The sequence below is a fragment of the Squalius cephalus genome, assembly GCF_949319135.1.
Source record: "Squalius cephalus genome assembly, chromosome: 15".
Lineage (NCBI taxonomy): Eukaryota > Metazoa > Chordata > Actinopteri > Cypriniformes > Leuciscidae > Squalius > Squalius cephalus.
The window spans coordinates 7846186-7860116 of record NC_137136.1 but is presented as its reverse complement, the minus strand read 5'-3'; the positions used below and the strand labels follow the sequence as shown (position 1 = coordinate 7860116).

Below are 13931 nucleotides of genomic sequence, written 5' to 3'. Positions count from 1 at the left end.
CCTGTGATGGATTTTTTAATTAATCATAACTACGTGTGAGTGTATATATAACAAATAGGAGAAATGAAACTAGACAGATGTCTAGGTTTGAAAACTTGTGATTAACAATGAAGTAATCAAGAAAACAGAGTTTGCTTCTACCTAGTAACAGAAGGGTTTGCCTATGAAGAACCAATAAAACTGTAGAGAAATTATGTAATGTATCATATGATTTTTCCCATGCTCCTATTCTATAAAAACTGTTTTATTCTTTTTGCTGGTGGGATTCTCTCTGAGATTTGTCTGAGATCCTCCGGACGTGATTAAAGCATATTCGAAGGCATTGTCTGAAGTCTGTCGGTTATTATTGTTGCGCAGCAAGTTAGTTAGTGGAACAAGTTAGTTAGCAAAACACTAGAGATCTTACTCCTATTCCCAAGTGATAGTGTGGAGCCAGTTAAGAAAACTAGAGAACTTATTCACAAGTGATAGTGTTCGAACGGAACAAGACGTCGTTCGACTCTTTGTGAGACTCTTAGGCGGGGTTAGATTGCGGTCAGGTAACTATAATTCTTAGGCATTTTATGTGGTCAGAATAGCTACACTATTCATGAGCAGTCAGAGGTAAACTCAACTGAGTATAATATTTTCAGGTGTCAGGGACAATCGGTTCAACCCAAGTCAGGTGCGTAGTAGTTAAAAAACGAGTTGAATTTCTTTCCAATTCCAATTCCATTCCAATTCTGTATCCCATTCATTACGTCAGGATTTGAATTGGAATTTAAAAGACAATCTCAATTCAATTCTGAATGGCTTGCTGAATGATTGCTAAGTGTTTTCTTACTGGCCCAAGTCAGAAGAGCCGACCCTCAAGTACTCTGGTCGCTAGATATGGCGACCTTTGATGTAAGCCTATTGGATTTTGTCATCTGTCTCAACATCCACTAAGCGAAAATTGCAAGTCTAATCACCTAGAAAAGTAATAGCACACCTGTCCTAAGCAAACCAAATGATAAGTATGAGCAAAATTAATTGTGATTCTTGTCTTAGTGAATAACCTGGTTCTTCTGAACGCTTACCTGCAGAGCATTTGAGTTCCTTCCAGGACGTAGCACTGGCCCCCATTGAAGCAGTACTTGGGCTGCAGATCACATGGGGACTTGCAGGTTCCATTGGTGCGGACAAAGCCCTGCCGACAGTCTGAGCCATTAACTGAGTCGATCACACCAGGGGAAGCTCTGGGTTCTTCTTCCACAGTGGCTCCTTTGGGAAACATGAAACCAGGGTTGGGGGGCAATTGAGGAGGAAAGCGTTTGGAAGGAGGGGTAGTGGAGACGTCATCATCGTAAGACTCAGAAGTGCTGCTGTTGGGGTAATCGTCGATAGTGGGAGTCACATCGTCGATGGTGGTAGTCACACTATCGTCGTAGGGCGTCATGTAGTCGTAGTTGTCAGGCATGGCCCAGGAGGTGGGGTCACGGCCCTGAAGCTCGTGTGGTGACAGAGACGATGAGTCTAGGTTCTTGCGGTGGGAGCTAGAGTCGAAGAAATCTACAGTGACGTCAGATGGGGAGGGTGGATGAGTTGGGGACGGGGTCATCGGAGATGTCTCAAGGTCAAGGTCAAGGTCAAACACAGTGGTCTTCATGTCTACTTTAGCATCCTGCCAGGGTGGTTGTGTAGGCACTTGCTGCCTCACTTCCTCTTCCACTTCCTGTTCCTCTTCCTCCAAGGTTTTAACAGGCTCATGGGGAAGCAAGTATTCGATCTCAGCAGAGTCGGGGCTGATGTCTGGACTTGCCAAAGTGGTTGTGGCACCCTCACTGGAAGTTGGAGTTCCTGGAGTTGGCGAGAAGACTTCATTCTGCATGCCACTGCCTACATCTTCATCTCTGAGCTTCCGTCCGGTGGGAGTCAGGTCTGAGGTGCTGGGCAAGCTGGTGAACTGTGACACCTCCTCTATCTTCTCCTCACCCTTGGTCGACAAGGAGGTCACATTAACAGCACTATCAGCCTCAGTTTCATTTCCCACCACAGAGTTACCTGTTGAAAAGAGCAGATTAAGGTTAGGAGGAATGAAAAACCTTACATTCATCCAAACAATAAAGCCACTTGTATTTAACTCTTTCCTTATTTCCTTCTCAGTGGTAGGTCTCCCAATATCTTTTAAAAAGCTTCTTTAGCAAGCCTTGAGATTAGGTGTAATTATTTTACTAATGTACATGGTTCTCAAAGGCAGGATTAGGGATTAGGGGTCGAGACTTGAATCATAGGGGCTTCCAGCGGAGTGACAATTAGCTAAAAAGAAACAGCATCTTTGACCACCAGAAAAGCCCATAAATTCTTTTGTCATCTATCTATCAGGTCTAATCCAACAACACAATTTCGTTAAAGTTAACAGTGTTCATAATCAATTTTACAGCCATAATGTGAATAGGATATTCATTGATTGATTCATTGATATTCATATTCACATTCATTTCATAGATTTTATCCATCGAGTTGACCGGATTGTGAAAAATGTCATTATTTGACAGGTGTTTGAAAAATAACAGGGCTTTGTAATAAAGAAATAAAAGTTTTATCATATATATATTTATATATATGCATGCAGATAATTTGTCGAACTTGTTTTACTTTAAATATAGGCAAGTTAAAAACTAGAGGAAAACCAAATATACTTGTATTCAAAATACAATAAATTAAAACAAGTCTAAATATCTTGTACAGTGTTGCTTCTAAAGTAAATGTATCTTAGTGTGAGGATTTTTACATATTTTTACTGTAAACAAGTAGTCATTTTTTGCAGATATGAAAGTTTACATTTCTTTCCATGAAAAAAATCAAACAAATCTTTTACAATATGAACAGAAACACTACAAGCACAGTGAATTTGTAAAACACTTCTATAGAAGTTGAACACGAACAAAGATACTTGTGTATTGTAAGCTCAAAAATATGTGTTGCGGCTTCCACAACACAGGAAATTGTGTGCATTTCTGGAATGGCAATAATATTTTTTGTGAACAAGTATATGGACTCAGTCAACAGTGTGCTTGATAACAGTGGATTTGTGATCCTGCTTTCCTGTCGCACAGAGCAAAAGTCTAAGCAAACTTACATGATAGTCTCTCTTTCTTGAAGACCGTTGTTTCCAAAGATGAATGTTTTGCATTGATTTTCCAGTGCTATTATCTGACCGCTCTATTTGAGTTTATAACTTGGGCATTTTTGTTCCAAGAACATCTGTGTTTTTTTAAACACATGAAGAACTAAACTGAGTAGGATATAGTCAGAGGCATAACATGTGACAGTGGAGACTAAGATCTTTGGCACAGAGATGCTCTCTCAGTAAAAGGTTCCCAAAAATGGCCAGATGTGCTTGGTCTGGATTTTATTAGAGAGTGTGAATCACTAATGTAGTATTTATGTGACAAATCTGACGGAGATGAATCAGATACAGCTCCTTTGTGGTAACATTAGACATTAGCGAATCTAGAAATGAGCATTTAGATCTCTGTATTCGTGCAGGATTAACATGCCTTTCAAACACAGATGTCAAATCAGTCATTGAAGCATAAACACCACACACAACAAAACAAAGTGGGTGAGGAGGTCATCAAGTGCTGTTTTCAAGACATCAGCAACTTTGACTCCAAACAACCAGCACAAACACTTTAAAACTTTGTCCATTTAGTTTTCTGTAGATTGAGAAACATGTGAAATCAGATATTTAGACACCTCTTCACCAAGGCTGCATTTAAAAAATTTAAAATCATTCTGATGCCAACTTTTGAATGGTGAAAGTGCAAAATAACATTGTGCACAGTCAGTCCTAAAAATCTGTGTGAATGACTAAAGGTACAAATATCAAAGCTCTCTGTGGACAAATATCTTAAGCTTCTGATACACAAAAAAGAATCCTATGTTTATTTTAAGACAAATATAGTTATGATGACTAATACAGGAAGACATCATCAGTCTGACTAGATAGAAACCAGATGTGTGGTTAAAACTCATGATCTCCACATTTAAAGTGTTTTGCACCATTAACATGGCCAATGCCAAGTAATAAAGCTCTCATTTGAGTAGCATAATCATATTTGCATTTTAGTGTATCTGCTAAACCGTATTATGGCGTTCCAGTGTGACTCATGTAGAGAGCAGCCAGTGATTAAACTAGAGATAGAAAACCAAACTCTGGTGTGGAAGGTCTGAATTTAATAAGTGCGAACAGTTAATGCACAGCGTCCTTCAACCGTTAGCAGACGTGTCATGGATACTTGCCGGTAACCTAATAAGGAGCAGGATTTTCACATTCACTTTCATGTATCTCCTTTTCTTCTAGCAGAATACGCCAAGCCAGTCAGTCAGTCAAGGCTATTTGTTCTGTAAAAAAAAAAAGTTTGACACTTGCTGGAATGCTGGTTTTGCAGATTGTGTGGGTTAAATAGCCAGATTTGGGTCAGATCTTTACAGCCACGGCATTATCAAAGATCTCCTGCCATAATGCGTCTCCCAGACGGGATGCACTACAGAAGCGAGGAACCGGGGGCCCCAGGCAAAGCGGACACAAAAGGGTCCTTGTGTTTCTCCTTTTCTCTCAGATGGTCAAATCTTGTTACATAATACTGAGTTACCCCCTTTTTCTCTCAGGCACCCCAATGCAGCCCAAAGGGGAGGAGGTATTTGGGGTTTGGCGCTTGTTGTTTGGTGGCCAGGTTCGGAGGAATGATGGCCACGGGTCTTGGTTGCATGACTTTGGAGAGATGCCAAGCTCTTTGTTTGTGCAGCACTGCAGACAGTGAAGGGAGGACAGCGAAGAGCCCCGACAGTTCGTCTGTACCTCAGATGGGTTTCTGATGGCAGACTGCCTGAGCAAGAACTGTGGGAGGTACATCTCAGAAGCCATGGACCCAACAGCTTCATTTAACGTTTTTCTGTCATCTATAGGTCTAGTGTAACATTGTGATTTCTTTGAGGTCAGCATTAAATGTTGACTTTTCTTGCAGTTTACAACCAATATAACTTCCATACGAGCAAAAAAAAATCTAGTTTCATCCATCATGAATTGATTGGATCGTGAAAAGAGGTGGTTGGAAGGAGGGGCCTGGATATTAACTAAAAAAAAAAAAGGTTTCTTTGGTATAATTTGGTATATAAGATTCGGAATGTGTATTAAGAAGTTTCTTATGTTCACCAAGGCTATGTATTTGATCAAGGATGCAGTAAAACAGTAATATTGTGAAATAGTATTACGAGTTAAAATAACTGTCTTCTATGTTAATATATTTTAAAATGTCATTTATTTCTGTGATTTCAGCAACCATTACTCCAGTCGTCAGTGTCACATGACCTTTCATAAATCATTCTAATATGCTGATTTGGTGCTTAATAAACATTTATTATTATTATTATCAATATTGATTTCTGAAAAAACAAAGAAATATATTTTCAGGATTCTGTTGCTAGCATGATTTAGCGTGTTGCTAGCATGATTTAGCGTGTTGCTAGCATTATTTAACGTGTTGCTAGCATGATTTAACATTTTGCCAACATGATTTAACATGTGGCTAACATGATTTAGCATGTTGCTAACATTATTAAGCATATTGCTAGCATGATTTACCAGGTATCTATCATGATTTAACACACTGCTATCATGATTTAACACATTGCCAAGATGTTGCTAACATAATATGTTGCTAACATGATTTAACACATTGCTAGCATGATTTAACATGTTGCTAGCATGATTAGCATGTTGATAACATTATTTAACAGATTGCTAACAAAATTTAACACATTGCTAGCATGTTGCAAGCATGAATTAGCATGTTGCTAACATGATTTAACACATTTACCAGGTTGCTAGCGTGATTTAATATATTGCTAGTGAGATTTAACACATTGTTAGCATGTTGATAATTTAGCATGTTGCTAAGATTATTTAACACATTGCTAGCATGATTTAATGTTACTAACATGATTTACCAGATTTGCTGGTAAAGTTGGAAAAAATGGAAAGTTTTTCTTTTGCGTTTTGAACAGTTAACAGTTTTAACAGTTTTGCATACAGACGTCGTCAAAACGATTCCTGTTCACACAGATCTGCGAAAACGCCTAAAAACGCTGTTTTATACATGCCAGGCCAATAGTTGGCAATGTCACTTTTTAAAGAAACTGCATGCGCCTATAGACTAAACAAGTAATACGCATGCACATTACATCACCGTTTTCACAAATTCGTGTTTTTGAAGTTTACATGGAGATGATAACGATATCGTGATCATAATCATGTTCAAATACTTGTACTTTGAAACCCGTTTTCAAAAGTTCGCGTTTTCATTCCAACAAAACACGGTTTGTCCTGTAAACTGCCCCTAAAACAGCAGACCAAGCTAATGAATTTGTAAATAAAACATCAGTGTGACTGATCTGTGACAATAGAGACATGGAATGTTAATGACGAACACTGGCCTTAACCTCTATGTCCCGCAGTACGTCCAGGAGCTGTTGTCAAAAGTGATTGATTATCTGACGATCATTCACAGAATGAAGCCTTAATCACTGTATGCCTCCAAAACTTTACAAAGACTAAAATAATTAAGTACATATGTGAAATATGTATAAAGAAGTATGCAGAGTAAATTGATGAAATGGAGTGGAAAACAACTCTGTGTTGTTAACACAAAACCGTCTCCATCCAATAGGCTTTTGTGAAACGCCTTAGTATCCTATGCAAAAAATAGGAGAATTTTGATTCCATCCCTCCATGGAATATTTTAACTTGACTAATTACGCAGGTATTAACAGTCAGATCTTTTGACCTTGAGACATAATCAGACAGCTACCACTGGACGTCTCTCCACCTCCCAATGCATAAATCTTTCCATTTCTGTACTCAACAGGTGGTTGGATGGAGGAGGGATGTGTTGCCATGGGAACCAGCTTGCCCTCGCTGTGCAGAGTGTGCAACGGCGGAGCTCGAATGCGCTGTGTGAAAAACCATCATCACGAATTTATAAGACCACATCAACAATTTCAAGTAAAAGAAAAACCTAGAAAAACAAATATGTGCTAAGTCTTAATTTAGACTACTCAATTTTTTTTGATTTTGACTACTACTGATTTTTTATATCTTCTCTGCCATTTTTCTACTTTGATAAGCTAATTAAATAAGCTAATGATTACATGTATGAATTCACATGGTAGATGCATTAGAGGTGGGGTGATCAGTTTCTGATGAAACACAAAATGGCAGCAGTCCACATTGACAGCACTTCTTTATCATTCACTCCTGGTTGCTTTAAAGTAAATAAAAAATAAAAAAAAATCAAGGCATTGAAGACCTAAATGAATGCCTTCAAAAGAAGGAGGTGGAGAGATTGCTAAAACAAATCAATCCTTACTCTGAAAACCGACTGCACTGACTTTGTTGGGCAGCAAATGATTATGAATGAATTCAAATCTGATTAACCTCCCCTAAAACCATCTAAAATGTGTGAGCTGTTGTTTTCGAGTACATTGCAACAGATCCAGGAGAAAAGACACAGCCCTTTTGCTTACAAATCCATCCAATTCATGTGCACAAATGTATCCACCCATTTATGTCAAAATAAGACTTAATACACTCTTAAAAATAAAAGGTTCCAAACGTGTTTTATCCCCACAGTGATTCCATAGAAGAACCATTTTGGGTTCAACAAAGAGCCTTTCAGCAAACCGTTCTTAAAATAACCTTTTTTTCTTAATGTGAAGATCCTTTTTCCACTATAAAGAACCCTTGAAAGGTTCCATGGATTCTTCATGGAACCATCAATGCCAATAAAGGACCTTTATTTTTTAAGAGTGTACTAAACTGCAACCTGTATCAGGTACCTGTACATGACATCATATCCCTGGAACAAAGAACTGCAATCCTTGAAATACTCAGGATTGGATTGGACATGCATTGAAAATTACTAAAACTGCATTCCATGGCTCCTTTGGGAATATAGTAGCCTTCATTCAGAATGGTGGATTGCATTTGTAGGGATTGCTAAATATGATGGCAGTGTCAGAGGATATCAGAGTATCTTGATATCCTTCTCATTTAAGGGTTTTGAGATCAGAATCCTGCTTTAAGTGTTCATGACTTTGGACTGATGCACAGTAACAGGTGGCATAAATATAGATAAAACTGCTATTAATCATGCATGTGTCAATGTATGAAAAAATCGTATTAGAATCATATTAAAATCAAGTCAAGATGAGGCGGGCAACACCTTTTTTTCCCCTAGCAGCAGCGGAGTCTCTCAGCACAGAAGATGGCAAGTGTGTCCAGGGCTCTTGTGACAATAAAAAGGCGATTCAGCAAATACTGAAAGTGAATACATTATCAAATCAGTTACTGACACAAATCAAATTTTCCCGCAAGGTTTCACCGCACCAATAAAGACATAATGGATTGGAAAAGGCTGTCTATGATGGCCAATGGCACTCCTCTTCTACTCGAATGACCATTTTCTTGCAGGCAACAAAGAATACAAAAATTGCTTTTTAATTTGTAAAAACTCCTCGTTCACATGGAAGGGAGGAAGTGAATCAACGACTAACATCAAAAGCAGGTCCATGCATGAAGCTAACAAAGGGCATGGCCACCGGTGACATCATTTTTACCTGACCACACTAACCGCCATCACAGTATAGCTTTAACAAAGGTGTACAGCTGATCTAGTGCAGTTTGGGGCATCGTCAAGAAAAATGTGATAAAAGAAAGAACATATATTATAGATAAAGTCCTTCATTATTCATATTTCTATTAACAGATTCAAGAACACCAAGAAACCTTTTTTTTTTTTTTTTCTGTCCTGTTGCTGGGCGACAAAATGCAGAAACTGAGCATCCAACTAGATGGACAATGGACCTTCTAAGCACCATTGCAGAATTATACATTAGACTTTATATTATTTAATGAAAAGACCTGCTTTTTACAGAATACATAAACACCGATCGCGTCAATGAGATCATCTCGCTCAGTGATCTATCGGAATTTTAAACACACCACTGGTCGAAAAGTCGCTCCCATTGGGCTGGTCCTTCATCCATCTCTGGCTGAACGACACAATCTCTTAAATAACCCAAGTGACTGACCATTACAACTACAAAGACATTCTTGTTCTGTGCGTAAAATCAAACTACACGGATAAACAGTGTGATTTGCTGCGCGAGATTGTCCGAGCATAAATTATTTGGTGCTCTAATCCTGCCTTTGTGCGCCTCCATCATTGCCATAGTGACAACAGCTGCTCAGTGGAGTAATCACAGCGCAGTAACTCTGCACTACTACTACTACTACTACTACGAATACCACTGCATATGGCCAGGAGGAAAAAGAAATGAGCAATTATAAGCAATTATGTAAGATCAATGGTCTGCAAATCACTTGCTGATGATTTCTGTGATGTCCTTCCTTTTAATGTGGATTAATTAATGATGTGCATTTTGGACGAACCCCCAAATATCCCAGTTCGACATTTAACCTACATTTCCACGGCGCTGGTCCAGGCACATCAGCAGCAGCCGGCTCGCAGTCATGATTTACGCGCTGCAAAACCCAGCAGCGGCTGCACTACTGACCGACATTCTCATTTTGTGATGCTGTTCTGTCATGCCACCTCGTGTTTGAAGGCTATTGAGTCTTAACTATCAGCTGATTTAATATGCATGTCAAAAAAAATCTTACCATGTGCAAACAGCGGTGTCAAGAAGACAACCAGGAGGACAGAGAGCATCGGCACGCTCCAGCATCTCGAACACAACCTCATCTCCTTTCGGTACATGCTTGCGTGTAACTAAGAAATCTAGCAGAATAAAAATTCTATACTCTCCTGGAAACCAAATATGTTCAATTCGAGAAGTAAATCCTAGATGTATTTCGTCCGATCTGTTATATCGTATCTCCTCTGCGCTTCTCCATGTCCACTTCTTTTGTGAGGTGTCTTCTCTGGTCGTATTTGTTTACTTCTATTTTTTTTCTCAATGCGATGGAATTTGTTCCCTTATGGTCCCATTGCCACAGACTAAATGCAAGTCGGTGATCTTGCTGAGAACCGGACGGACGGACGGACGCTGGCCGAATCAATCGGTTCTGAAACCAAACCGACGCGCGTCCACTTGGAGAGATGCGATTCTACGCGTTCTCACAGTATGAGAGGGAAAATGATTTCGGCTCCCACTGTCTCCCCACCCCCTCTTCTCCCCAACCCCTCCCCAAGTTCTTACTCCTTTCAATAATGTTCAACTACTGACAGACACAAAAACAGCCCTCCATTGTAAGCTCGATTATTGCCTTGCTCATCCAATGGGTTTTTATCTTGGATAGTTGGAAACACTGATGGTTATAGATCGGTGGATGGAACTGATTTTGCTGCTTGTGGCATAGTCTTTCGTTTTCAAATATTTATTAATGTTTATTTTGTGTATTTTAGTAAATTACATATAATAATATATTAATAATTATTATTATTGAACTGTTTCAAATACATAAATAATTAAATAAATAAATGAATGCATAAATAAAATATTTTAAAAATGTGGATTTTACTGCTTGTGGCTTAGTTTTTCATGTTGAATATGAATATGAAAAAAAGAAAATATAATTGTACATTCTGTAAATTACATAATAATAATAATAATAATAATGTTTTATATTATGCAAATGTTTGAATATGACTAGGCCACAAAAAAAAACTGTTTAAATAAATACATGTATATGCTTTTAATATATTTTAAGGGGGCATCTTACCTCATCTTCCCTAAAATAAGAATATGTAAATGGTATGACCAATACAGATATAACCAATGCTTTAGACATGGGTGCCCTTTTAAATGCAGAAACCTGCAGATTTCAGTAATGAATTTAAATCTATAAGCAGTGGATAAGAGGGCAGAGGAGATGCATGTGTTATTGAGGGCTGTGATATGGTCCAGATTGTTTACGGGTTGATGGTTTAAGGAGAGGAGAAAGGAACAATAAAGCAGAGGAGGGGCGGGAGGCATGAGATACACTCCTCCGACTGTGGTGATGAATGCATGAGGGCTGGAGGTGTCGGTGGGGGTCGGCAGCATTCTTACACACAGCACCATTGAGAAACACAAGGGACCAGCAACAGGCGGTTCACCAATGCCTCTATGTGTGTGTGTTAATAGCGTTCACTTTGTCCAAGGTTGAAATTTCTCTATTCTGGTGGGCAAAATATAATAATGCTATCAGCAAAAAGGGAAGAACATCACAAAATTCACAGCATCATAAAGAATCAATAAATCGACTGTAACATATGGGACAAATGAACCATAATGCCTCTCACTTTACAATGTGAATTTAATCTAAACCTACTTGGCTATCACAAGTTTGATGAAGCTGAGGTATAGAGAAAAAAGCTCTTGAGCAAGTTTCTTCCCACTGTACTAAAAGGGACATGAAAGCAATTCATTTCAACAGGCAACATATTCAGATAGCAATTTTTGGTCAGTTACATCATTCATAAAGGAAAAGACTTTAAAATCAATGGAAAGTTTCACTGGGTGGCTTTTTCTTTTTTCTTTTTTTTGCACTTCCTGAACAGGGGTCATATACTGTAATACTACATACATATTTCAAACAGGATATAGGATTTTCCTCTGGTCACTGAACAGTTATATTAGTACGGCATTACTGTAGTGAGTTTTTGCAATTCTAATATAGAATAAACAGAGCAATTCCAAGAGGGTCCTCACACCATCAGTGCTCGGGCCTTAAATAGAAACAAAAATAAATAAATAAATATGTATACATACAACACCATAAAAAAGAAAATCCCATAGAACTGATATTCTCCCACAGACTCATTAACCCTGTCTCTATGCCGCCTCCTCCCCCCCTACTGGTTCCCACACTGCTCTCCTAGTGCAAGATTTGGGTTAAGTGCCAACAGGCTCCGCTTCAAAGGGACTGTGGAAGAGCTGGTGTACTGTGGCCTCCAACCAGCACTCTTACAATAATACAAATATACAACCATATACATTTCCCTTATAGGTGCTGGGAGAAAAACTTTTTGACACTACCAGTCAAAGGTTTGGATGCACATGACAGAATTTATGCTTTAGATCTTAAAATCCCTTTGATCGCATATATGCTTAAGAGGACAGGTCATTCAAAAATTTAAATTCTGCAATCATTTCCTCACTTTCATGTCATTTCAAACCTATATAACTTTCTTCTGTAGAACATAAAAGGTGTCCTGGTTACTCTTTTCCATTCAGCAGTAAATAGTGGCTATTTATCCATCTTTTTCCTGACTTTGAATGACGGGAGGTGCTTCCGGTTTGGGGAACTTCCACTCAAAAAGACTGAAACAAATAATTTCAAATAATAAAGGTGGCGCTACAAATAATCCTTATCAGCCAGTTTGACTGAATGAGCTGAGAAATTCCCTTCATGTTTTATTTTCAGACATCAGAATATCTGCGGCAATATTCAGTTGCTGCATTATTTTCCTCCTGATTATTTTTCTCTCTCTTTGTATTCCGCTGTAACAGTATGAAAAATGACAACATATACTTTGCATTTGTGGTCTGAGTTTTTTGGGATTATTCATGGTCTGTTGTAGTAATTTGTTAAAGCTTTTACACGTTTAAATTCCCTTTTAATGCTCAATGGTTGAAGGGTGAGTAGAATAATGTCAATGTCACTTCATTGTACCAGTAAAAAAAGAAAATAAAGCTTATTTCTGCATTCATAGAGCAAACATTTCACTGATTGTTTACAATTTAACGGAAGTTACTCACATAATTTGTGCAAAGCGTCACGGGGCATAGGAAAAAGATGGATAGAATATTTAGATTTCAAATGTAATAAATTTTACATTTATTATATTATAAGTAGGCCTGATAATTTAAATAAGAAAAAGATATAATACAGCAAAAATACACAACTGTTCGAAATTTTGGAGTCGGTAAGATTTTGTAATGTTTTTTTTAAAGAAGTCTCTTATGCTTATGAAGGCATAAATGTCTCTAATACCTTTTTTAATTGATTTAATGTATTCTTAAAAGTTAATTTCTTAAAGTCCCCCTGTGGTCAATTCATGAATATGTATATTAGTCCCCGCCTCCACCCCGCATCACACCAGCTCGGACTACCTGTCCCACTCTGTCAACTTTACTGTAGTAAACACTACACAATGGCAAGTAGAAATATTGGTTTAATTCAGCCATTTATGTTTGAACCAGAAACTGATTCAGAAGAAGATGAGTGGATGAGTGGAAGAGTGAATTATGGGGTCGTCTACAAATCGATGTATCAGAATGGTAATGCGTTTTAGCCTATGTATTGCTCTCCACAATGTCGGACACATAATGGTAATTAATATGATTAGCCTTTTGCTTGACTACGTTATCAAACAGCTAATAATGTGCTGCTAATGTTACACAAACCATGTTAGCGTTTGCCATCTCAGTCTGTCTTCTGAAAATCAGTATCCTTTGAACAACTTAGAACGTCAGTGGAGAAAGGCTTATAGTTCATCACAACATTGTAATATACATCATATACATAATTAACCCCTTATATTTCTAAATGTACCCAATTTTTTATAATCAACAGAAAAATATACCGGGATCTTTGCCTGCTTCAGAGCATAGTTAATGATATGCTAAAGCCCGCCCGCACGTTGACGTGATTGGTCACGACAGCATTTGTGACGTAGAGAACAACTGCGATTTCAAAGCGTGTTTTCACTGCATTTTTAAGGAGAAAATACTCAGCAATGGTGTTGACTTATGAATTTGCACATGGTTTGTCTTAAAGCATATTAAAAACACCACATAGACTTAAACAACATCAAAAACTTGATTTTTACCACAGGGTGTCTTTAAAAAAAAAACTGACCCCAAACTTTTGGACAGTAGTGTACATACATAGTAGTAAA

At 38.1% G+C, this 13931-nt stretch overlaps 1 protein-coding gene across 7 annotated transcripts in view; it reads right to left on the bottom strand.

The window, feature by feature from the left end:
• The window catches only part of cspg5a (chondroitin sulfate proteoglycan 5a), a 31173-nt gene extending 20938 nt beyond the window's left edge, over positions 1–10235 (bottom strand). For all 7 annotated transcript variants that reach the window (XM_079894070.1, XM_079894066.1, XM_079894068.1 and 4 more), the window contains exons 1-2: positions 9707–10235; positions 1059–2022 (exon numbers count right to left, since the gene is read on the bottom strand). In XM_079894070.1, coding sequence (XP_079750196.1) covers positions 1059–2022; positions 9707–9803 — 1061 coding nt within the window. In that variant the 5' untranslated portion in view covers positions 9804–10235. The remainder of the gene's footprint in view (positions 1–1058; positions 2023–9706) is intronic.
• Positions 10236–13931: the final 3696 nt, after the last annotated feature.